The sequence below is a fragment of the Protopterus annectens genome, chromosome 11.part0 (assembly GCF_019279795.1).
Source record: "Protopterus annectens isolate FY-2018-M chromosome 11.part0, PAN1.0, whole genome shotgun sequence".
Classification (NCBI taxonomy): domain Eukaryota; kingdom Metazoa; phylum Chordata; order Ceratodontiformes; family Protopteridae; genus Protopterus; species Protopterus annectens.
The window spans coordinates 458,674,073-458,697,240 of record NC_056745.1 but is presented as its reverse complement, the minus strand read 5'-3'; the positions used below and the strand labels follow the sequence as shown (position 1 = coordinate 458,697,240).

General features: G+C 40.1%; 1 protein-coding gene across 1 annotated transcript in view; it reads right to left on the bottom strand.

Annotated features, from left to right (window-relative positions):
- PAWR (pro-apoptotic WT1 regulator) overlaps positions 1-23,168 on the bottom strand; it is a 1,695,887-nt gene that overhangs the window by 956,348 nt on the left and 716,371 nt on the right. The window contains exon 3 of the mRNA XM_044087959.1: positions 1,274-1,396. Coding sequence (XP_043943894.1) covers positions 1,274-1,396 — 123 coding nt within the window. The remainder of the gene's footprint in view (positions 1-1,273; positions 1,397-23,168) is intronic.

Here is a 23,168-nt window from a genome sequence, read left to right as displayed (position 1 = left end):
TGGGAGGAAGCCGGAGCACCCAGAGAAAACCCACGCAACCACAGGGAGGACATGCAGACTCCGCACAGAAGGCACCCCAGCCAAGGATCGAACCGGAAAACCTCTTGCTGTGAGGTGGCAACGCTAACCGCTGCACCACCACGGCCGCCCTAAAAACAGAAGCATATACAAAACTTCTAATTAAAAAAAAAAGTCAAATCAACAGAATACATTATTCAAGCAATGACAGAAAAAGCAGGGGGAGGAAATAAAAAAGCACAGGGTTTCTTATCTGAGCTCAGCAGTTGTAAAGTCTAGAGTTAGAAGCAGTCTTCTCAGAGCTCCTTCTCTACTACAAAACTGGATGGGTCCTGTCTGTGGTTCTGAAAAGCATTCCCTGTCCTAGCAGGTGACTAATCCACCACACCCATAGACAAGTAGGCGTCAGGGTTCTGTACTTTGAAAGACTGTCAGAGGTACAGTAGCAGGACACTACTACTCTTATGTCATTAAGGCAGTGTGTTTGTTGAACATCTTACAAAAGCAATCCACCACAATGTTTCTGTATCATCATTTTTCTACATTTATTTTCAAAATCCCCCTTTGCCTATGACCATCAGCTACCCAATTATCCTTTTGCTCCCACATCCTATCTACTCTGCAGTGGACTGTAGCAAAAACAGAGCAGTGATGGACTATCATCTCTGAGTGTGTGTGTGTGTTTTTTTTTTTAATTCCCTAGGATGTGAGGGACTGAAATGCTTGGACTAGGCATCTATATGACTATACATGTACACTGGAGCTAAAGTATAAACACATGTGCAACAGACCAGTGTGCCCACTACCAGCCATTCCGTTTATATACTTAAGAAAGTTATGTAAGTGAATAGCAGGCTGACTACTCTTAGTCAACATTAAATTCAGCACTTTAGACAATGGTAAGCAAATGGCAGTTGTGGTGTGAGAGATTCTAAACATACATGAGAATGGCGGGTGCCTCTCTGAATGTACTACAAAGACGGGCAGAAACAATGTGCAATTTCAAAGCACAAGAATGCTAAGGGCAATGCAAGGCAGATGGCTAAATACCAGATTGGACAGTTACACAGTAGCCAGAGGCAGTCTTGGAAATGATAGGACGGGAAGACTGCCTACTTTATACAGTGATCTGTAAAGAAAATGTAGTCAACATCAGACCATCACAGCTGCTAGAAAAATTAATCCTTATGTCAAAAGCTGCCACTGACCAAACCATCCCTTTCATGCCCTATCCAAATGGAGCAGTAAAACTCACCTGCACTGAATAGGTAGCACTTGGATCTATAACAACGGACTCATTCTGTAAGGTATTCTGCTGTGTAATGCTATGTTCCTTCTTCTTCAGTTCAGCTTCATCTTCATCATACTCCTCAGGACTCTACAGGAGCAAATTTTACACATTAGAATATAGTGTGGTGCAGAATGATGCACAAAAAGACTAACAGTGTTGTACCAAACTCACTCTTAAATAAATTCAAACTTAGTACAGTTTAATGAAAATCAATGGCCAAAATGTCTAACTTGAAGGCCTAAAGTATTAATTTTCCTTAAAATAGCTGTATTAAATCAACTTGCCCTTCTTGCAGCATAAGTATGGACTACACTTCTGTAAGTTTCATGAGTCTGTAATTAGCGAAATCATTAAAAAAAAAAAAAAAAAAAAAAAGATGTACAGCAACCAGTAGTGCACAAGGCTTCTGAATAATTTGTAGGCATACTGTGATATCCCTGGTTTGAGGACTATTTCCTTTTTAGCACGTTCTGTACCTGCAACTTCTAAAAGCAATGTCACAAAAAGCCCTTCAGCATCGGCATAGTATTCTTCACTTTATTAGAGCTGTCAATTGTGAAGCATCTGGCTTAAGTGCCACTAGATCGCAGATAGAAGCCATATTCCATAAAATGCAGATTCACTCACTCCACACACACTACACATGCATACTTTCATCCACCTCAGCCCAGCAATATTCCAAGTTTTGTTCACAAGCCTGCCCCTACTTTTGGTTTGTAACTGTATCACAATCTACAAACTTTGTACTTCAATTTTTATGCATCTTCTCAGAGTAGTATGCGTTCAAAGTACAGCACGTTTTCTTTGCAAATAAGTTTTATCATCAAATAATAACTACACAAGGTACAAATAGCCTGTTCTGATAGCTTATTCTATTGCAGGAAAGATTAAATGGCCAGTATATTTTCAAGGCTCAAAAAGTTGTTTTCCTAATAAACTCTGTCTAGAACAAGAATATTCTTCCAGATCAAAAATCAATCAATACAGTACAGACTTTTTGGTACAGAATTTTTCCACCTGGTGGTTGAGATGTGAAGCAAAGAGATCCACCTCCAGAGTTTCCCACTCCTGAATGACTTGCAAAAAGATTTTCCTGTGGAGCTGCCATTCGTGGGGGTCCAGTAAGTTTCTGTTTAGGTGGTCTGCCAGGGTGTTCTTGACCCCTGGTAGGTATTGGGCAATTAGGTGTAATCCCATGGAGGCAGCTGTCAGCCAGAGGTTCATGGCTAGCCTGCACAGGGGGTAAGATTGGGTCCCTCCCTATTTGTTGATATACCACATTACTGTGGTGTTGTCTGTTTTGATAAGGAGAACCCCTGGCCTGAGATGGGGTTTGAAGGATGTCAGAGCCTTTTGTACTGCCATCATTTCCTTCTGATTGATGTGTAAGGGAAGGCGCTGGGCATCCCAAAGACCTTGGGTGCACCTGCCTGCTAGGTGAGTGCCCCCCAAAAATGTCTGAGGTGTCAGTGGTGATGGTCTTGCTGGTAGGGCGGAGGACGAAGAGAAGACCCTCATTCTTGGCACAGGCCCCTGGCTACCAGAGAAACTTGGCCCTTGCACAGGGGATCAGAGGGAGAGAGGTCTCTAGATGCTAAGAGTCCGGACACCAAAGGTTCTTTAGAGACCACTGAAGTTTCATGTTAAACCTGGCCAGAGGAATTAGAAGGATGCAAGATGCCATGTACTCCAAGGCTTGTAGGAACTTCCTCGCAGTGAGGTGACTTCTGGAAGCTAGCTGGGTAAAGTAGAGAGGTAGGAAGCTCGGCTTTTCTGGGAATAGGAAGGCCATTTGGGATGCTGTGCCCAGCAGTGCTCCCAAGAAAATGATCTTCCTGGAGGGTGTTAGTTTTGACTTCTCGTTGAAGATGAACTCTAGGGAAGCTAGGAGGGTTTTGATAAAGAGGGTTTTAACAAAGAGAAGGTCCTGGAACAGCTTTTTTTTTGCACTCTGCTTGTATGAGGCAGTCGTCCAGATAAGGGTAAATCTAAATATTTCTTTGTCTGCAAAATGCTATGACCGGGGCTGAACATTTGGTGAATACTCTGGGTGCAGTAGATAAGCCAAAGAGTAGTGCAGAGAACTGAATGTGTGAGCCTGCTCTGAAGCACAGGAATTTCCTGCAGAATTCCTTTATAGGGTTGTGAAGGTAGGCATATTTTAGGTCTAGGGTCACTAGCCAGGCATCTTTTGTCAGCATAGGCACCAGCTGCTGCAAAGTTAGCATTCTGAATTTGGAAACCACCAGGGAAGTGTTCAGAATGGATAGATCCAGGATGGGGCACCAAATGCCCTCTTTTTTGGGAACAAGAAATAGTCTGGAATAAAAGCCTTTGCCTGTTTGATCTGAGGGGGCAGGTTCTACTGCCCCCTGGGATATGAGAGTTTGTACCTGTTTCAATGCCTCTGCCCACTGATTTGGAGGTAAGTCCGGGTACCATCCTGGAATTGGGAATTCATTAGAATTTGTATCCCTGAAAACTGATCTTTAAGACTCACTGGTCCTTTGTTACAGAAAGCCAATTTTCTTTGCAGAGGGAGAGCCGCCTTCTTTTTGGTGGGAGAAAGGTGGGAAGAGGGAGTCATTGAGAGTTTTTGCCATAGAAGGGTGGCTTAGAACTCCCTGCCTTTGGGGCGGAAGTGGTCCACTGTTTGTTTCTCTTTTGCCCCAAGGATAGGGACCTGGGTGGTCTGTCCCTGAAGGGCTTACCGTGGACCTGTCTGCTAGGTGCAGGGAAGGCCCAGTGCTTAGAGGGAAAGTTCCTGCTGTACCTGGGAGGATGAACCTGAGAGAAATCCTTTACTGTTTGCATAGATTTTGCTTTCTCTTCCATCTTTTTAAGCACCTCTTCTGCCTTTACTCCAAATAAGTGGTCCTTATCCAGGGGTGCATCAATCAGTTTAGACTTGACATGATCAGGGAGAGGTTGTTCCTTCAACCATGCATGTCTCCTAATGACAGATCCTGACACTGCTGCCTTGCTAACTCCTTCGAATTGGCACAGTCAGGAAAGGTTGAAATCTTTTGTTTTAATAGTTCCAAAGTGTATTGTTGATATTTTAACATATGGCACTGACAGTTGAGTGCTCTGATAGCTAAGGTTGCAGAGGTGTATACTTTTTTCCCCATCTGTCCAGAGCTCTGGAATCCTTGTGAGAAGGAACAGGATTCTTGGCAGAACTAGTCTTAGCTCCCTTAGGTCCCTGTGTAATGACCTCTGGGTCTGCGGCAGGATTTCTGTATAGTATTTGTGAGTATCCGGTACTGTGTAATACCAGTCAGGTTTACTAGGAGCAGGTGGTAGGGCATCAGGGGCTACATTGTATTCATGGAAAACATCCACCACCACTTCTAAAATAGGAGGGATGGCCAGGGGTCTGTGCTGGGGCATGTCCAAAAGCTCTCTAAGTCTTCTCTTAGACTGGGGGGAAATCCTGAGATTCCCATTGGAAATGTTCTCTGAGGGTGTGAAGGAAAGATCTTCTGGTGGGGAGGCAGAAGGAATGGATTCCTCTGCATCTGAATCTTCATAAGCAGTCAGGGGTTGTTGTTCCTCTTCAAAATCTGAATAGTCAGATTCCTCAGAATCCTGTTCTGTCATAATTTCTGGGAAGGGTGTCTTTTCCTCTTAAAAGTTGTGGCCTGACTACCCCTGATAAAGGAAATGAGATCTTCCGCCATTTTAAGCATTTGTTCTTGGGGTGGTGGAGCAGGAGCAAGATGGTGGCTAGAGGCAGATTTTCTAGGAGTCACCTGGCTTCGAGGTCTAAGAGTATCCATTGGTCTGAGATAAATGGTAGTCGGATGAGAAGACGTCATTTTATATCTAGATTCGTTAGTGAGAGAAGCCTCCTCAGAAGCTGGTGCCTGTGTCGCGGCTCCGGACCCAACAGAGGCAGAGACCACCAAAGGCTTGAAAGACTAAGAAGATTTCTGCAGCATACCAGACTCCAAAAGGTTCTTGGTAGAGGCCTGTGCAGATATCGAATTGGGCATCAGGGGCTGCGAAAGTGCCTCACTGAATTCAAGAGTACTGACAACCTGCTTAGCAGTAGAGTCATCAGAAAGCTTAGCCTTGTATGATCTGTCTCTATCTTTACCTCTGCATTTTTTCAAACTGCCCATGGATTGTTGACTGACGGATACCATTTTGGAATGCAAAGACGGAACATGAAAACACCTGTCTACAATAAGAGCTCTACGGCGAATGGTTCTCCCGTTAAATAGGGCACAGAACCGGCACCAGGGGACGTTGTGGTCTGGGCCTAAACAAGTGGCAGAGTATAAATGGAAGCCTTGGTGTGGGATCTGCTTTCCACAGGCAAAACACATGTTAACTTTTTCGGACATCAGTTAGTGCAAGAAAAAAAAAGAATTCCCAACAGCGTACTTAGCTTTAGACGTTTTCAGCTGAAATTCAAACTCTGGTAGCAACTGACTGGCACACTTGCAAACTGCTTCTGCTACGGGCTTCACGGCAAGAAAGACTGATGTAATGGCATTGGCTGCCTTGCTTTACAGCACTGACGACCTGACATCAGATTTCAGGCGACAGCAGCAGACACAGAAAAACAAGGACTCTGGTATTCGGGCCGGCCGAGGGCTACCACAGCAGGGATAACCCACAGGTGATGACTGTAACAGTGAAACACCAAGAACATCTTTTGTTCAATAGCCCACAAGTCAAACAAAACTCAAATATTACTGCATACAACATACTTTTTTGGAGAGAGTTTGTGGAGAGCTTGCACAATTATAGGACACCATCTTATTTCTGACCTCTCTATATCTTCTCTGTCATCAAGAATAACTATCCCCCCTCTGACATCTCAGTACAGGTCTAACTTACCTGAATGGCTGATAATGTTGTAATGTTGCAAGCTATACCTCCAGAGTCATCACAGACAAGGAACAGGATACGCCAACTTCTCAGGAAGGATGCTGCTACAAGAATCCACTAAAAGCTGTTTATTTAACTTCAGATAGCAAGTAAAAAACGTATAATACCACCAATACTGTTAAACACTACAGAGCAGCAACACTACTGAGTGCTTTTCGCTCTAAAAATGCTAGAACTTCATCAGACAACAACCAGCATTAAAACAAGCTTATTTATAAAGCTGATACATAGCAAATTGATTAATTAGCACCAATTAAAACTGCAGTTAAACACCATAGTTAAAATTCCCTAACTACAACCTATAATAAAAAACTGTGTCCTGTGTTTAAATACAAGAAAATATCCTGTTAATAATGTCTGTTTTAAACAAATAAAACACATCAGAATTCCTTTTAAAATAAGTAAATTGAATTCTACATAATCATACATTCTAAAAGGTGTTGTTAATATTCTGAATAACCCCAAATATTACAAAACAGTACCAGACTAGCAATCCTATAATTATTACTATGTTACCTAACACTTCCCTTTACATTAAATATATTTTTTAAATAAATGCATAGGTACTTCTATCTATTGATGTGTTGGGTAACTACCTCAGTAAGTTCTTCAGTTTTAAAATACAAGCAATTGAACAAGCTTCGTTTATTCCTGGCTCCCTACATGCTGCTAACCTTAATTGCCATGCTAACTCTTTTTTCTCTAACTCTAGTTTCAAAAAAAGTTCATTAACAAATTTGTTTTCTTCTCTATACTTGGCAATACTATCTATAACCATAAATGTAAAAGTATGTCCAGTGTTGGTGTCACAATGTCTAGCCAATGCATTGGAATCTTTTTTCTTTTTTATTATTGCATAGACATGTTCATAAATTCTGTCCTTTAGACGTCTGTCCGTTTTTCCTACATAAAATGTCGGACATTGCTTGCATTGAGCTAGGTAAACTACCCCTTTAGATGTACATGAAAAGGATCCCTTGACCTCATAGCTCACTGACCTGATGGTGAATGAATTTGATGTGTCTATTACTTTACAGTGTTTACAAGCACCACATTTTTCCGTCCCTCTATTTACCTTCCCTTTTGTATTATATGATTTTGTTTCAAGTAGTTGCTTTAAATTTCTGCCCCTTTTATATGTTATTACTGGGTCAAAGTTTAGAATACTGGAGATACTTTTGTCTATTGATAAGTAACTCCAGTACTTTCTCACTATCTTGCCTATGGTTTGTGCTTCTGGACAGTATGTAAAAGTAAATGCTATTCTAAAAGCATTTAGATTATAGGTTTGCCTAGTTGAACTAGTCAGTTGTTGACTGACATTTAGGTTAGATCATGGACTTACTTCTACCCTGTCAATATCCATAATTAATTCATTATTAGTTTGTAGGGGCAGCAAAGGGTTGTAAAACCCTGTTTTCCTTTTCTCCCTGACTTCCTGAAATATGTTGTTTAAAAATGTTTCAGGGTACTCCCTTCTCTGGAACATCTGATATAACAGTTTACATTCGTCTTCAAAATCCTCCTGTAATGTTGTCATCCTTGCCGCCCTCACAAGTTGGCCTTTGACCACTGCCTTTTTCTGATGGAGGGGGTGCATACTAGTAAAGTGCAAGAAGTTGTTTGAATAAGTTACCTTCCTAAATATTTTAGATACATATGATGACCTATACTTCCTTAAGTCCACATCTAAAAAATTAGTCCTACTTGTCTGAAAGTTGGAGGTAAAGGCCAAAAACGAAGTGGTTGTATTTAAAAATTTCACAAAGTTTTCAGCCTCGTTTCTGTTCCCTTTGAACAAGATAAAGATGTCGTCAAGGAACCTTCTATACAGCTGTATTTGTTTAAACCAATCACTCTTGAAAATACAGTTGGTCTCCCAATGGGCTAGTACCAGGTTTGCAAAACTTGACCCCACAGGTGATCCCATTGCAACTCCAATTTTCTGTACAAACAGCCTGTCTTCGAAGGCCACAAAGTTGTTTTTTAAAATAACATCCAGAAGTTGTTCCATCAATAGAGCTTCATTAGTATTTGCACCTTTTGAGCTGATATAATCTACTACCCATTCAATTCCCAATTCATGGGGTATACAGGAGTAAAGGTTTACAATATCTACTGTTAAAAAGTTGGTACTCTCATCAAATTCTAGGTTTTCAAGTTGATCAAGTAAGGCCCACGAATCTTTTAAAATTTGAACTTCCAAGTTAACATTTTTTCAATAGGTTGTCCACTAATTTAGCACAAGCATATGTTATGGACTGCCTCGCATCTACTAAGGCCCTAAATGGAGGGTTGGTCATACTCTTATCTAACTTTGGAATTCCAAAAATCTTAGGGATTTTTGGTGCTAACATTGACAAGTAAGTATGTTGCTCTAAGGTGATAAGGCCATCAGTAAAAAGGTCACTGATGTACATCTTAATTTTACTGTATGCTTGATTTAGTTCATTTCTACTGATAGGGGCATATGTTTCGCTCTCTAGAAGTTTGAACATAGTGTTAGAATAGTCGTGTTTATAAAACACTACCAAACCCCCTCCCTTGTCAGGCTTCATGAATCTAAGTGACAAGTTCCTTAACAGTTCTAGTAAGGTTTTCTCTTCAACAGATACATTAGGTAAATTTTGGTTAGTGTGCTTTAACATATCCCTGAATTCATTTTCACATAAAAACTCAAACATATTCAGGGTATTATTCTGTGGTGGGTTGAAGGTACTGGCCACCCTTAAATTGTTTTCAATTGCAGAGTTCCTTCCAAACATTATGTTCAAATTCAGTTTACGTAAAAATAACTTAAAGTCAATTAATAACTCTACAATATCACATTTTCTTGAGGGGACAAATGTCAAGCCCTTAGCAAACAAGTCAATCAAAACTTGATCAATCTTACAGTCAGTGAAATTATATACAGAAAAGTCCTCTCCACTATTTTTCAAAATTTCACGTAATTCAGTTTCGTTCAATTGAAGTTGTTGCTGTTGCTCCGGGTATTGTACCGGCGACTCATCCCCTGCCCGCGTTTCAGTGGCCAGTTGCCCCCCCTCACCTGTTGAAAGTTTTTTTGGGGTGCTTGATTATGACTGCCATTATTGTCTGTCAAATATATTTGATTTGGTACTTCAAAATTGAAGTCTCCTTCTATGAGGTCACTCTCATTTGAACACCCAGGATTTTCTAGTTCTGTTGTTGGTTCCAAATTTTTGAAGGTATTTCCATTGTAATTCTGGCCTCCTTGGTTCCTCCCCATTGTTGGAATGCCAGAAAATTTCTTTTTATTGTCCCTTTCCTGGGGCAGTACAGGTTTTGGATAAGCTACCCCATCCTGATACGCTTTTAGGTCTCTTTGTAGTTTCCTGATTTTATTAGCTTTTAGTTTCACCATTTGTTGGGAAATACTAGACAGAATTCTGTCATACCCAAATTCGTTTCTACAAAAGTCACTGTGTGCTTTTACGTCCTGTTCCAAGTCTGCAGTTTCCCCCATTACTTTTTCTAAGTCAAATTGGTAGTATTTGACCATACATTGCATGACCTCTAGGCCATGCCTATTAAACAAGTCAGTTAATTCTTTGTAAAAGTCAGAGTCATGTACTATCCCCGATGGGTAAGAAAAATGTCTCATGCCTTTAGGAACTATTTTCTCTTTGAGACATTTTTTAAAATAATTTACTTCAAGTTGAAGTTTCTTGGTTCTAAATAGTTTAGTGTCAAAAAGTTTAAATTTATCACAAAGCGAGTACTCACTCATGTTGTTCTCCTTTTGCAAAGCTCTGTCACTTGCCTGTATACAGTCCATGTCTAATTCGCGGTTAAGCCATGTTCCAACGTCAAACCTTACATCTGGTAACTGCTCCGTGCACTTCTGCTTCCTCTACTGGTGTTGCTTTCACCATACTGGTTACGCCAGGCAATGCCTCCATAGATTCTTCGTTGGTTTGCTGAAAACCCGGAATTACTTTACCGGCGCTGGTTGTTGCACTGTTTTGGTCTCCGCTGGAGTTAGGAGCGTTATCGATCCTCTCCGATAAGCGGTCGAGCCTCTTGTTTATGAGTTCAAGTAACTGGGTAAGATTTCCTTGATAAGTCGCCCATCCACGCTTGCTTCCATTCCTTCGTAGTTGACCTCCGACACAAAACCACAATTGAACCAAGAGTAATCCAAACCACAGACAAGGAACAGATACGCCAACTTCTCAGGAAGGATGCTGCTACAAGAATCCACTAAAGCTGTTTATTTAACCAGATAGCAGTAAAAACGTATAATACCACCAATACTGTTAAACACTACAGAGCAGCAACACTACTGAGTGCTTTAGTTCTAAAATGCTAGAACTCATCAGACAACAACCAGCATTAAAACAAGCTTATTTATAAAGCTGATACATAGCAAATTGATTAATTAGCACCAATTAAAACTGCAGTTAAACACCATAGTTAAAATTCCCTAACTACAAAAAACTGTGTCCTGTGTTTAAATACAGAAAATATCCTGTTAATAATGTCTGTTTTAAACAAATAAAACACATCGGAATTCCTTTTAAAATAAGTAAATTGAATTCTACATAATCATACATTCTAAAAGGTGTTGTTAATATTCTGAATAACCCCAAATATTACAAAACAGTACCAGACTAGCAATCCTATAATTATTACTATGTTACCTAACACTTCCCTTTACATTAAATAGGATTGCTAGTCTGGTACTGTTTTGTAATATTTGGGGTTATTCAGAATATTAACAACACCTTTTAGAATGTATGATTATGTAGAATTCAATTTACTTATTTTAAAAGGAATTCCGATGTGTTTTATTTGTTTAAAACAGACATTATTGACAGGATATTTTCTTGTATTTAAACACAGGACACAGTTTTTTATTATAGGTTGTAGTTAGGGAATTTTAACTATGGTGTTTAACTGCAGTTTTAATTGGTGCTAATTAATCAATTTGCTATGTATCAGCTTTATAAATAAGCTCGTTTTAATGCTGGTTGTTGTCTGATGAAGTTCTAGCATTTTTAGAACGAAAAGCACTCAGTAGTGTTGCTGCTCTGTAGTGTTTAACAGTATTGGTGGTATTATACGTTTTTTACTTGCTATCTGAAGTTAAATAAACGGCTTTTAGTGGATTCTTGTAGCAGCATCCTTCCTGAGAAGTTGGCGTATCCTGTTCCTTGTCTGTGGTTTGGATTACTCCTTGTTCCAGAGTCATCACAGCCAGACTGCAGGCAAATTGGCCCTATGTAGGGTAATGAAACCGGCCTCAACCAGGTGCCAGCCATACCAATACTTCTTTACTTGGCTCCATAAATTACTATAAAACACTGTCCAAACCTGTCAGTCTGTATATGACCTTCTTTAATACTTTTACAATTATCACAGACATTCACATTTCATTTAAAACTTCTATTTCAAATTTTACACAAAAAACACTGTCCATTTCTACACAAAACATTCTAACATTGACAACAGAGCTAAAATGAGAAGCAGCAAACTTCTCTTCCCTTTAAATTTACACTTAGTGAAAATGCATCTAGGAATCCATTAAGAGATGTGTTGGGATTAATAGTCAAAAAGCCTATAGTTAAACACTAATTAGCTGATATGTGAAGGGTACATGACTTCAAAAGACAAATGTATAAAACTTTCGCTAACAGCTTATGACAGCCCACTTGTCGCAAGTGTCTCTTCTCAGGGGCAACCCAGGGCCACTTTCTGGTAAAGTGACTTGGTCAAAGTCACAAAGTAGACAAAGGAAGGGTCAGGGAATCACACCCTGCACTACAGGAAGTAGCTGAGCAACAGCTCATACCCTTATTCATCTCACTAAGTAGCAGACAATCTACTGTAGCTCAACAGTGCAATTTCACAACTTGCACCAACAAAAGCTAAATTTAAAAATGTATTCATAGTTGAAATATCAAAATTCAACTCATATTTCATGCTGTCTAGTTTATAAACAGCCAAATAGTACACACAAAATCAACAAAACGTGAAAAACAAGGATTGTACCCAAAGAATATTGCTTATAAGATGATGCCCATGTTTATTATAGTTGATTCCTTTCTTTACACTAACTACTCAGGAATACAAGAAACAAACATTTACACACACACACAAAGCATACCTCCTTGTACAACTATACATCTCAAATATCTAGTTAACATCACATGAAGTAATAAATTCATAAATAATAGCCCAGCAATTTGCCGCAGCTCACTGCTGTCAGAACCACACAGTACAAGCTACTTCAATAGCCCTCTCAACACCTTAGTTCAAGAATCAAAGACAAATACTCAAAATCAGAAACAGATTTTAAACATTTTTCTTATATATTAAAGTTGCAAGAATAAAAACTTTACATTAGCAAGCACTTTCATTATTTTGTGAATGCACTCCACAACAATTTGCCAGAAAACCACAAATTTTACAAGGAACACACCAAAATACCTCTCAACCTCTTGGCCCAAGAATTCTGGACAAAGCCAAAATTAATGGTAGGACAAAGGCCTAAAAAATAACAAATGTTAAATATTTTATTTCACCAAGTTTTAACTAGGTAAACCTACTGTGTAAAGCACCCTTGCCAGGGGTGACCTAGGAGCACTGTCTGATTAAATGACTTGCTCTCAAAGTTGCACAGTAGAGAAATGGAAGTAGAAGGATTCACATCCTGTACATTGACTACAGGAAGCAGTTTGTTAACAGCTGAGATAGCTTTAAGTACCAGGCAGCTCTAAATCCACTGAAAAGGTAATAGAACATGCTTGAGGGGAGTAGCAGAGATGGCTGACAGAGTAACTGGTGAAAGCTCTTTTTTTCTGACAGAAAATGTAACCAAATCACCTCTCCTATATCCAACTTATCCAAGCACACAAACTCATCTTCTGTCCCTCTCTCTGCCCTTCCCCTTAAAATGCATCAACCTGATAGACTCCTAAGATCTAACTTCCAAAATCTAATCAAACTGCATAAACCCTCCCACCCACCAGACAAACATCTTCTGTCCTTCTCTCTAGCTCGCCTCTGGAATTCACTTCCACCTCTCATCCATACCAGTAGCAGCCTCTCTTCCTTCAAAACTTTACTTCACTCCCACCTAACATCCCACTGGGAATTCTCCTGTTCCCACCCTACATAAACTCCCCCAACTTAAGCTATACTCCAAGAGATAATACATCTATAAATGTAATTCTACTGCTCTTAACCCTGCTAAGCAACTGATGAAATTAACAAACTTTGTATATAACTTTGACTCTTTTTTTAAATATTTCTTTGCGTTTATGTTTTACTAATGCCATTTACCTGTATTGCTGTATTTTCTATTGTTATAACTTGCTTCTTTTAAGTAATTTGTATTTTTTTCTGGAGCTTTTCTCCCCGGGACTCTATTGAAAATGTGCTACTCGTGGCCCAATGGACCATCCTGGCAAACAAACTGCAAATAAATAAATAATTTTAAGATACTTGTTAGCTAATTTTATTCATTATTAGTCAGAGAAAAGATTTATAACTTCAAGTTCTTCAAAAGCTGTAGTTTTTATGTCAGAATTTCAACTGTTTGGTTAAGAGAGAAGAGACTTCAGCAGTCACTCAAGAAATGGTACTTGAGATTCTTGTGTTAAAAAAGACATCCAGTCAATACTATGTAGTATGCATGATGTATTACTTAAAATAGACAAAAACTGGATACAAAACTATAAAGATTCAAAGAAGAGACCAGAAAGAGGCTGGAACATTTTGAAATACTTATGAAACAACAAGGGGCACAAACCATCAGTCTGGAAGAGGCTTTGAATGATCATGAAAGGCAGAATAACTGAAGGTGAGTCTCTCACAATTTCTGTTGAAACAAAATAACAGTGTCCCAGAAAAAGTTGATGATTTAGAAAATAGATGGAGATGAAATAAATTAGAATTTATGCATACCTGAAAAGTGTGAGGGAAACTATAACAAACGTCTTAACTACCGGGCTATGTAAAACATTAAATCTACCCAAAACTTTATCTTTTGATTGAAACAGCACATAGATCCCAGAGAGCACCATCTAAAAAGGAAAACTAACCACCACACTCAATTATAGTTAAGTTTATGTCTAGCTTAGAAAAAAATCAGCATGGTGCATTCCACCTATTAAACTAGGAGAACATGTAGTCAGATTTGACAATGATTATTCTAGTAAAAGTATTGAGTAAGACTATCCTGTTTACCAGTGATCAAACAACTTAAAAAGAACAATATTAAAATCACTTTGGTGTTAACTGCAAACATCAAATCATGCCTTTCTGAAGAAACCAAAACACTCTAAATGAGGCATCCACTTTTGTTAACAGCAATAAAATCTTTAATAATACCATAGAAATGGAGTGGAACAGTATATCCCAGGAAGAGAGAGAATGACATGAATTCTTGAAAAACTGCTTCGAAAATTAACATTCTCTGATTGTAGGACTATTATTTTCTAAAACAATAGATTTGCCTTTTAAGTAAAAGGTTGTACTGGATTTTAAGGCTCAGAACATATGTATGTATGTATTTATTTTGCTAAAACATTTTTTCATGATGAGGAACATAAAGGGTTAGTTTTACTGTTTTACTATATTTGCAGTGAAATACTTGATACATTTCATTTATCTAAACCTAAAAGTGTGTTTCTAAATTTTAAAGAAATACTTCCTGAAAGAGAATGTCATTATAAGCAATATAACTGGTGACTTTAAAGCTATACAAGTTAAGAATTTTACTTCAAGATTGCTTGGTATGTACATTGCTTGGTTAACTGAATGTCAAACCTAAGTAATATGCTAATTAGAAGTGTGACTGGGGATTTGTTTTCTTTGTTCCTGTATAACACACATCCCTTTCACATGTCATTTATGAAGCAACTGATACTTAGAGGGAAAGCTTGAGAACAAAAGACGTTTACATTTGTTCAGAATGTTGGATTTTCCCCACTGTCCCGAAGAAACTCTAGGTCAAATTTCATCACTGATGTCTGTGAAAGAAGAAAAAGAACTTTCTATTTTTTTTCCTTCCTGAAATACATATGTGAGAAATCTACTCAAAGTAACACCTCTTTTCTTCTCTTAGAAGTGAAGAACTGGCAAGACAAAATCTACAGTAATGTTTGACACTGAGAAGTTGTAACATATAATTTGTATTTTACACGTTAATAGTTTGTTGCAGTATTATTAACTAACTATACATATTAAATGTACATATTAAATGAAAGTAGAGTTAGGAGTTTCTTTATGATTACAACAGCTTAAAAGAACCAAGACAAATGAGAAACTTACAGCACAAATTAGCAGCTGCTGTGTGCTGTAAGTTGTCATTTTCATATACTGTAACCAGATTCTGATGTTGACACAAAGCTTAGAACAGAACAGCAGTTCACAATGGCTAAACACACTTATTCAAATTAAATAATCAGGAATTGCTTATATACAGTCAAGATTGCTTGTAATATTAAAATTAATAAGAGTAAACATCTTATAAATAAAACACATACACAAGGAATGCAATATCTACCACGTAAGAATAATAAAAGAGCAGTATCAATAAATTAAGCAATATGTACACATACTATAATCTCTAATAGAGAGCAAATGATTAAACAGCTTTTTGACAGGATATTTTAGAAATACAAAACATATAGAATAAGGTAGAATACTAGTGGGAACATAAGACAGAAAAACATTTAAGTAAACTGCTTTTTAAAAAGATGTCTATTACATATACTTGTACATTGCAGAAATGTGAATGTACAAGATCTCATATAATTTACATATAAAATATTTCAAAATAAGCTGAAATCTAAAGCCGGGTCATAAGAACTTTGAAGCTTTTTACATGTTGCATGTTATTAGATACACGAAGGCTATGTGAAATTACTCATTTCATAAGACAAAGTTAAAACTTAGGTGTTTTATTGCTGAATCAGTACATCCATTTTGACAGAAAGATGAGCAGATTTTTCCATACATTTGAATCAATGAAAGGAAAATGAGATTTGACCTTAACACTTTGTAGTTTTTGAACAGAAGTTAGACTGCTTTGTTTTACGCCAAAGAAAGAGTAAGATGTTCTCTTCTACCAGAGTGATGTATATATTTTTATGAACTAGTGCAGAATTTAAAATATTTGGATATTTGACATGTTGAGTGCTTCAGAAATTTGAATTATAGACACGTGTATATTTTAAAAACTAATTCAGAGCTTTTTGTTATAGCTATAAAAAGTGTGTCTTTTGACATGATACTACATTATATACATTGATCTCTATTCAGTACTACAGTTTAGTATGATAACATTACCTGTGACCTGTAAGTTTACAGGTGTCTATCTCTCCAGGCTCTCCAGGTTCCACTCTCTTATACTTGTTTATTTAGGGATCTAGATATAGTAAACTCTCAGTTAACTGGCACCCATGGGGATTGGTAGATGCCAGAAAAAAAGAAGTTATGTACCTACCATAACGTTCCACGTTAGTTGTCTTCATCTCGCCTTCCTTCTTGCTATTTGGGTTCGGAGCCAATCCCCGGCTCCGACTTGGCTATCTTCTATAGCTCAAGAGCTGTTTACTGGCTCGAGGCTACTCCTTATCCCAGAATGCCCAGCGTCGGCTACCCAGATCTCGTTTGTGATGGCGCACACTAGACATAAGTAGAGTAACCAGTCACCTAAAAACTGGTTGTCCAATACACCTAAACAAGGAAAGAGTCATAAAATACCTGGCATGTGAATTAATAAAAGATACTCAGCCAGTGAAAACAAAAAGAACTACTCTCAATCCTCTAGGAAGGGGGAAGGAAGGAGGGACGCAAGAAGGAAGGCGAGATGAAGACAACTAACATGGAACATTATGGTAGGTACATAACTTCTTTATGTTAAGTTGTCCATCTCGCCTTCGTTCTTGCTGTTTGGGACAGCGTCCCTAGCACCTAAAATCCCGGGTGGCTCATTGGAACAGACTCTTCAGAACAGAAGAACCAAAGGAAGCTCTGCTCCAGGCGACCATATCCACCTTGTAATGAGAGATAAAAGTATGATGGTTTGCCCAAGTGGCAGCTGCACAGATTGAGTCTATGGGCAACCTAGACTGAAAGGCTACAGAGGTGGCTAAAGCTCTAGTAGAATGACCTTTAGGTTTAGCTGGTAGCTCTTTATTTCGTAACTGATAAAGGCAATAGTATCAGATAACCATCTGGATAAGGTCACCTTAGAAACTGGAAGGCCCTGTTTGTTGAAAGCACAAGAAAGAAATAACTGGTCTGACTTTCTTAGTTCCTTAGTTCTATGAAGATAAAAACGCAATTGTCTGTGCACATCCAATTGGTGGAGCTTGTATTCTGCCTTGTTGCTGTGATTGGGAAAGAAAACTGGGAGATCTAGGGATTGATTTAAATTGTTCTCTGAGCAGACTTTAGGAATAAAGGATGGATTGGTCCTCAGAGAAACTCTGTCCTTGTGAAACGCCAGGTAAGGAGGACAAACACATAGTGCTTGAAGTTCTGAGACACGTCTAGCTGAATGATGGCAACCAGAAAAAGTGTCTTCCAAGAAAGAAATTTTAAGGAACATGATGCTGCTGGTTCAAAGGGAGGCAAAATTAAGGAAGCTAAAACTAAACTGAGATCCCAAGGAGGAGGAGGATCTCTAACTGGGGGTCTAAGAAGAGATGTTCCTCTCATAAAGGTCTTGCAGAGCTTATGAGACATTATGCTAGAATTAAACATACCGCTATGAAAATTAGAAATGGCAGCTAGCTGTACTCTAATGGTAGCGGAAGCAGCACCAGACTGAAAGAGTTGTGCTAGAAATTCAAGAATGTCATGGCCTGGGGCTGAGAAAGGATCCAAATTTCTAGATTCTGCCCAGTAAGAAAACCATTTCCATTTACTAGCATATGTTTTCCTCGTAGTAGACTTATGTGAGGAAATAATATCACGGACTGCTGGGGAGATACTGAAAAGCCTGGCTAAGGTTGGAAGTGGAGTAAAAAAGCTGGAGAGTTTGAAGGGATTGGTGCAACCCGCCTGATTGATGAATCAGAAGATCTGGAACCGGGTCCAGAATACACGGTTGATCCAGAAGGTGGAAGTGCAGGAACGGGAACCATGTCTGTCGAGGCCAATATGGGGCAATGAGGATCATTTTGCAACCCAACGATTTTGCTTTCTGTATGAGTCTTGGTATTAGGGGGAAAGGGGAAAAAGCATAAAGGAGTCCCTGAGGCCAATCATGGACTAGAGCATCTCTGGGTATATGACCTGGAAGAGGAAGTAGGGAGAAGTAGCTGCTGCCTTTGTTGTTGAGAGAAGTGGCAAATAGATCGCAGCAAGGCTGTCCCCATTTGCAGAAGATAAGACCCGCAACTTCCTGATTCAGGGACCACTCATGAGGCATGAGGATAGCTCTGCTGAGCCTGTCCGCTATGACGTTGGATTTCCCAGGGATGTGCATTGCCATCAGAAAACGTTGGGAGGAAATCGTCCATTGCCACAGTCTGAGTGCTGCTCGACACAAGGGGTAAGACCTGGTCCCGCTCTGTTTGTTGATGTACCACACCACTGACATGTTGTCCGTTTGGATTGCAATGGTCCTGGAAGGAAGAGAGTCTTGAAGGGCTTGCAACGCTAAGAGCACCGCTCTCATTTCTAGGACACTTATATGCATATGGTACTTGTGAGGTTGCCAAGTGCCTTGGACTGTCCTGCCTAGATAATGCCCTCCCCCCACCCTATCAGGGAGGCGTCCGTGGTCACTGTGGCTACCGGAGGGAGTTGTATGAATGGTCTGCCCTGAACTACTAGTGGGGAGACCATCTACCAAGAAAGGTGCCTTTTGCATGTTTCTGTGATCAGGATCATGTGAGACGTGGGTAGCTCCTGGAAAGAACACTGCATGAAAAGAAGCCACTGAAGGATTCTCATGTGGAAACTCGCTAATGGGACAAGAAGAATGGCAGCTGTCATGGAGCCTAGAGCTTGGAGGACATATCTGACTTGAATCCTTTTGCTCTGCATTAGAATTAACACTTGCTGATGAATAGTGGAAACTCTTTCCTGTGGTAATCTTGCAAACATTTCTTTTGTGTTTAATTCTGCTCTTATGTATGTGATAGACTGACAGGGCAACAAGGCAGATTTTTCGAAATTTACTGTAATGCCTAGGTGAGTGCATGATGTGATTGTATAATCCCATGCCTCTAAGAGTTGATGCCTGGTGGTAGCAGTCAGGAGCCAGTCATCTAGATAGGGAAGCACCTGGTATCCTTGACGCCTCAGGTGAGCCGTGACTACAGCCATATACTTGGTGAACACCCTGGGGGTTGAAGTGAGAACAAAGGGCAGAGCTCTGAACTGGTAATGACTGGCCCCTACCCAGAAGCGAAGAAATCTCCTGGAGCATCTGTCCATCTTGATATGGTAGTACGCATCCTGAAGATTTATTGAGCACATCCAATTGTTCTATGTAAGTAAAAGTGAAATTGTCTGTGAACATCTAACAGATGCAACATATATTCACCTTTGTTTTAAAATTTAGGAAAGAAAACTAGCAAATTCGTGAACTGAACAACACTGGATTCTGATACCACCTTAGGAAGGAAAGAAGCATTCGGACGTAATGTGACCCTAACCTTATGAAAGATCAAGTAGGGACGTTTAGAGGACAATGCTTGAAGTTCTGAAATTCATCTAGCATAGAGAATGGCCAGTAGAAAAACAGTTTTCAGAGTCAGGGACTTAGGATCCCATTTACCGGTTTGTTCAGAGAGAGAGAATGAATCAAGGCCTGCAATACCAGTTCAAATCCCACGGAGGATCTTTATATGGCTGTCTTAGCAATAGTGTCTCTCTCAAAAATGCTTTACAAAGTTTAGAAGAGGCCACAGAAGGATTCTCAAACCGAACATGAAAATTAGAAATTGCTGGTAACTGAACTTTAATTGTTGAGGAGCTAGCACCTCACTAAAAATTGTTGCCAATAATTCAAGTTTACTATGTACAAGACATGAGAAGGTTTCAGTTTGTTTTTGTTCTGCCCAGAAAGCAAATATTTTCCATTTACTTGTGTAAAGTTTTCTTGTAGAAGGCTTATGGGAAGACAAAAGAATATGATGAATGGGGGGCAGTGGTTGTCTGGCTATTACCAGAATTGGAGAAACCATACTTTTCAGCTTGAAGTTTGATACATCCGGATGAATCACAGCTATCAGGTGAGACAGGAGGTATGGAATCAGATCCAGAATCCAAGGCTGGTAAAGCACATGAGGCCAGAAGTAAAGGGAACCAAATCTGTCGAGGCCAGTAAGGTGCAATGAGAATTACCTTGCTCTTCGACCTGGCAGCTCTCTGCAGGAATTTTGGAATTAAGAGAATTTGCAGGTAACAAAGTAGACCGAGGGGGGTCAATCGTGGAGTAGAGCATCACTTGGAGATTACCCCTGGAGGGGGGATTAGGACAAAATAGCTGCTGCATTTGTTGTTTAGTGGAGAAGCAAAAAGATCTCAGCAAGGCTAGCCCTACTGATGGAAAATAATTTCTGTCACTTTCTTCTTGAGAGACCACTTGTGAGGTAGAAGAATGGGCCTACTCAATTTGTCTGCTAGCACAATGGACTTCCCTAGAATATGCTTTGCTGTCAGAAAGTGGTTGGATGAGATTGCCCATTGCCACACACTGAGTGCTTCTCAACACAAAGGGTAAGATCTGGTTCCTCATTGCTTGTTGATGTACCAAACTACTGACAATGTCTGAATCGCAAAATCTCCCTAAAGGGATAGCATCTTGGAAGGCCTGCAACGCTACGAGCACTGCTTTCATCTCTAGAACACTGATATGCAAATTGGCTTCTTTGGGGGAACAAGTGCCTTTTCCCAAGAAAGTGCCCACCCACCCAATCTGGGAGGTGTCCTTGGTCACTATGGCCTTGGGTTGAGGGAGAATAAAAATTATGACCTTTGTAGGACCTGATCTGACCAAATCCACCACTAAAGGTATTTCTTCCATGCCTGAGTGATTGTTACTCGTGTTGACTACTTGTGTTGACATGTGCTGGGAAAGAATCAACCACTGTGTTGCCTACATCCACTGGAGAATTTTCATATGAAATCTTGCTAGAGGGACCAAGATGATGTGGCAGCTGACATTGACCCCAAGGCTTGGAGAATTAAGCAGGCTGAAATTTTGGTATTGTGCATTATTTTCCTGACCTGCAATCGGATAGTCTGCACTCTTGAGAGCGGAAGAGAAGCTATCACTGACATTGTACTGAAGACTGCTCCTATGACTTCCAAGGTTTGAGCTGGTTGTAACTGAGACTTCTTGTAATTTATGGTTACCCCCAGATGAGCACAAGTCTGGATCACCTGATCCCTTGCTGCTAACACTAGATGCCTGGTCGGGGCGATAATGAGCTAGTCATCTAGATATGGAAACATGCGGAATCCCTGCAGTCTCCAAGTGAGCTGCTACCACTGCCATACATTTGCTGAACACCCTGGAGGCTGTGGTAAGGCGTAAATACATTCAGGACTGTCTGTTCATCTTTATGTAATAGCAGACATCCTGAAGGTCTATCAAGCACATCCAGTCGTCCTTGTCCAAAAACAGTAGAAAGGCCTGAGCCATGACCATCCAAAACTTTGTACATCGAGCTGACTTGTTCAAGTCACTGAAATCCAAACTTGGTCTTCAATATCCTGTTTTCTTTGGCACTAAAAAAGAATCTCGAGTAAGTTTCAAATTCTATTTGGTCTTCTGGGACCTTTTGGATGACTTTTTTCTAGCAGCTTTTGCACTTCTAGTGCTGCTTCTTTCCTCTGACTGGATGGAACATCGGGAATTTTGCATACAGTTGGAGGTGAAAGGGAAAAGGCAATTATACAGCCTCTGGAAATGATCCTCTGCACCCAAGTATCTGTTGTTACACTTAGCTAGGCTGTCTAGTGCAGGGGACAGTCGACTTCCAACTACCTCCAGAAGAGGACAATCAGGCCTCCTTTTAGGAGCGCTGATCAGGTCTGTCAAAAAAATCTCTGGACCCTTGGTTCTGCAGACCTCCCCTGCCACGTAGGCATAGTCATCCATTTGAGTTCTCCCCTCTGCCCTGGGAGAACCATCTCCACATGTAGCCAGGAAAGGACGCTGGGACTTCCTGAACTACATTTTTTGTCCAGCCTGTTGATTCCTAGAAACGGATTTTTGAGGGGATTGAAAAATGTACATCCACTGCAGAGTGGGTCTTTTCAACCTTTCCACACCTGGATAGTGTGCCCTTTACTTCTGGACCAAACAATGAACTGATTTCAGTGAAGGAGAAGGGTCCCTATGATCACCTCCAGAAGACATCTCTCATTTGGACACATTCTTGAGATCCTTAAACAGAGAGGTGGTTTGTCTTCCAGCAACCCTTCACCAGAGGAATCAGTATTTCTGAAAGCGTTTGGAGCTGGCCCTAACCTCTTTGTTATTCCGCCTGCCGACGAGTTCATTGATTTGGTCTCTAGGTGGGCATGGAAGGAACCTGACTCAACTGAGCAAATCCCTAAGTGGCCAGATCGGTTTCTCGCTCCCCCTGATGGGAAAGAATTCTGGAGTAAGGGTGTGCCCGTGGATGCTATGGTCATGGCAGTGGCTACCAAGAAGGAACTTGCTGAACAAACTTCATCTGTTCATCTCCCTAACAGGGAGTCTAGGGTGATGGACAGGTTTGGGAAGCGTGTTTATGCATCAGCAACCTTTGCATTTAGGTTGCTGAACTATTTGGCACATTCTACTAGACTACAAAGGGATTTGATCAAGGAACTTTCAAAATCCCTTTCAGGGACTTGTTACTGCTGATGCTGAATCTTCTCTGGTCTCTCAGTTGGCTACCCTCCAACCTATTGCAAATCCGTCCATGAGGCTCATCTTGCACACAGCAGAAGGTGCCTCAAGGCCAGTGGG